Here is a 3,370-nt window from a genome sequence, read left to right as displayed (position 1 = left end):
ATCAAGAAAGTCGAGTAACTTTATGAAAAAGTGTGATTGAAGCCTTTTAAAGCGATATGTCTACAAATATTTTGGGAAAGTGAATTTGCCACCACAGGACATTTTTCATGGTTTATATTTTCAATAGGAAATATTTTATCAGGAAAAAATTAAGATAAATTAAAAAAAGCCACAATTTTTGAAAATGTATTATACCTTGTTTGGGGGTAGGACAAAGTTCATTTCTACAAAAATTCCCTTTTTTCACTAGCTATTGAAATCATGAAAATAATATAAACATCTTTGCAGTGTGGATCCAAAACACAATTTAATAAAATTGCCAAAACAAGGAAAGATTCTACAATTAATATGAAATGTCTAAATTAAAGACTTTTATTATAAACGCATACCCTTTGAAATTACTAATTTTATCTTATACTTTTCGATAAAGATGTCAATGTTTTAAAATCTATTATTTTAATTTAACTAATATAATAGCGTTGATCGCAACCTTGAAAATTGTGATATTATATATAGGAAATTTGGAAGCCTTTGTTTATAAGTTACGCCTTTAGCTCTCGTTCAATTTTAATATTTATTGTTGTTTCGCTCATGTGCGTTCTATATTTTATTTTTTGAAACTTATCGCGAATTGTTCGTTCTTTTTAGCGTTAAAGTGTTTCTCTCTACTACCTAAAATTGAGCCAAGTAGCCTTGACACCACAAATCGCTGACATCGAATGAGTTACAGCTGGCATTAACTTCACGTGTTCAATTTATTAAACTTCGTTGCTTACAACTTTGGCACTTTTAATTATTTCAGGTATTCTATTGGCTAAGTACGTCGCTTCGTTTAAAGGCTTTGTTTTGTCACATTATTCATTACTAAGTTTAAACTTTTTGCCGCCTTGGCTTGATATAATACGCTGTTCGCTCGACTGTGTGAACGAGAAATCACTAGCCACGTTTGATCCTTTTAAGTAAGTAATCCATTTTTTCCCGGAGCTTCAAAGGCGGAAGAAATAGACAAAATAAAATGTAATTGTTAGTTACATTTTGGATTGTTTGCAAATTTGATTTTAGTTAAAACAAAAATTAACGACAAAAACGTATCCTTTATTTTGAACTACCTTGTCTGAAGTGACTCTAACTGGTTCAAAAGTTACAACGAGCACTGACTGAGCTACCTAATAAATTGTTTCTTCACACAGTCGTAGGTTCCCCTCGCGTCTTACAAACATCTGCCTCGAATATTAGAGATCGAGGATATAAATTTCGTTGAAATATTTTCCTCTACCTATGACTATCACAAACAGTTCGTCTTCTAAGTCTGTGATTTAATAATAGCGCACTTTAACTCTTATTTGTAGTAAATCGGAATTCCCGTTATATTGAACGAAATGACCACCAGTTTCTTGCGCAGTCTCTTTTGCCTGCTCTTAATTATGGCTGTCGTGGATAAATCACAACCTCTCCGATTAGTAAATGTCCGTAAGTATAGTTGCGTCTTTTCTTACTTCATCCCTTTACAACCAATGTTATTCGATCGAAGCACCTTGTCAGCATCACCTAAGTGATCGGTGAAATGCAATAGACAAGAGGGAAACTGTTCGCCAGTCCAGGGATAGTGTAAGAAGGACTTTAATCTTTACTAATGCTGAGCACGTTAAAAAATAGTTGGTACTGATGTGTCCTCTGTTGACTTGGAGTGGGCAATTAATTTCTACCTTATGAGACTTGCTATAACTAATATGCGTTATAAAATCAGTCCAATATTTCGTAAATAACACATTTCACTTTTATAACACTAATGGATAATTATCACTTTAGTGATATATTTTAAAATTTTTGCGATTCCGAAGATTTGTAACCGTTATTATTACTTATTTAGTCTAATAATAATGAATTTATGATAGATAGCGCATACTGTTTTCGTTAAAATGCTTCTACCTTTTGAATTACATTACTACCACCTATAAGAATCAAAATGTGATATACTTCTGGTAATAATAAAATCTGCAAGACTGTAGGGTATCGTGGTGCCGCTTGACCATAGAAGAGTCTCATAGCCGCATAAAAAGGTTTTTGTATTTGATGAAAGATAGTCACACCCAACTTATGGACTAGACCTAATTTCTTAAAATAAACTTCCATCTGCGTGACAATGTGAAAGGAGGTTCGCCATCTAGCTTATTAGCTGCAGTTATCAAAAGTCTTCGTTCTTTGAAAGAGAGTACGAGTTTATATTTTTTCATTAAAGCTGGGCTAAACGGAGCTAGCTACGTCGGAACAAGTCGTAGCTCATGTCAGCAGATGGTGTACCGAATTTGAATAAAGTTTATTAATATTACGAATGCAAGCAAAAATTTCATTTATTTCTTGCATTTTCAGATTGTGACCCGATAGACGAAGATCCGAAAACTATATGCTTGAACGTTAACATGCAATGCCCCAACAGCGTCCAACCTTTGTGCTTTTCTCCAGGCAAAACAGTGCCAGTTGTGAAAATTTTGTCATACTGCGTGTGCCCATGCGCCAATGATGATCAATGCCTGCACTCTTTTACCGCTTATGAATTCCAAAGACAGAAAGGCCCGTGTCCCCAGGGTAAGGCTAAATGCGTTCCTTTTACAGCAAGTTATAAGAATCTTCAAAAAGGCAAAAATTTTTGTAATTGTAGTTATGATTCCTAACTTCGACTACAAGTAATATAATTGCAATAAGTATGACACTAAATGATTCACGTTTATCAGAAACACCGCTTAATTGGAAATTAAGAAGAACGTAATTTTTTTAATCCTTTTATTGGCAATAGTACCGTGAGGCTAGTTGAGGTAAATATTTAAAATCAACAATTCATCATGATATTTCAAAATTAACATTTATCTTTAGTTTTAAAAGTTTTTAAATTTTCCAAAGGCTTTGGATGATTTCTGATAAATTATTTCGGAGAATAGGAAATGTCATACTTTTCGCTATTATTTTACTTATGATACTAATGCACGGGCTTTGCTATACTTTCTCTAACCACAAATCTGTCACCCACTATACATTGTAATTTGTATTAAATATGGTAATTAAAGACAATAATATATGATTTTTTCACTTTATGATTTTAAGTTTGCAACTCACTACTGCCAATGATACACTAATTTTCCAATTTATTAATTTATTTTTAGTATATATTTCTGCAAAATACGTGATTTAATCTTACCTTATGTCTAAAAGCGTTTGCCAGGGTTATCCTAATTGTATTTAAAAGTGTTCAAATAAAGATGGATTTCCATATTTAGGGACTTGGCAGTTGTTTAGTTTCTTCTATGGTACATTTTGTACATTTCTTGAGTTAATAGGTCATTCAAGAGAAATCAATCTTCCTAAGAATGCATTT

The 3,370-nt window shown here is 32.7% G+C and overlaps 1 protein-coding gene across 1 annotated transcript; it reads left to right on the top strand.

Annotated features, from left to right (window-relative positions):
* Positions 1 to 852: 852 nt before the first annotated feature.
* LOC149958502 (uncharacterized) lies at positions 853 to 3,076 on the top strand. Its single transcript, XM_090164966.1, has 3 exons — positions 853 to 959; positions 1,350 to 1,470; positions 2,371 to 3,076. The coding sequence occupies exons 2-3, from the start codon at positions 1,380 to 1,382 to the stop codon at positions 2,670 to 2,672; spliced, it is 393 nt and encodes a 130-aa protein (XP_090021092.1). The 5' UTR covers positions 853 to 959; positions 1,350 to 1,379; the 3' UTR covers positions 2,673 to 3,076.
* The last annotated feature ends 294 nt before the right edge of the window (positions 3,077 to 3,370 follow it).

The sequence above is a fragment of the Leiobunum rupestre genome, chromosome 2 (genome assembly GCF_980474605.1).
Source record: "Leiobunum rupestre chromosome 2, qqLeiRupe1.1.hap1, whole genome shotgun sequence".
In the NCBI taxonomy this organism is placed as follows: domain Eukaryota; kingdom Metazoa; phylum Arthropoda; class Arachnida; order Opiliones; family Sclerosomatidae; genus Leiobunum; species Leiobunum rupestre.
This window is presented reverse-complemented; position numbering and strand designations above follow the sequence as displayed.

Bases quoted from the DNA above. Each gene is read 5' to 3' on its own strand.
- LOC149958502 (XM_090164966.1), top strand. From the start codon at position 1,380: ATGACCACCAGTTTCTTGCGCAGTCTCTTTTGCCTGCTCTTAATTATG. The intron at 1,471-2,370 runs GTAAGTATAGTT...TTGCATTTTCAG, and splicing joins TCTCCGATTAGTAAATGTCC to ATTGTGACCCGATAGACGAA.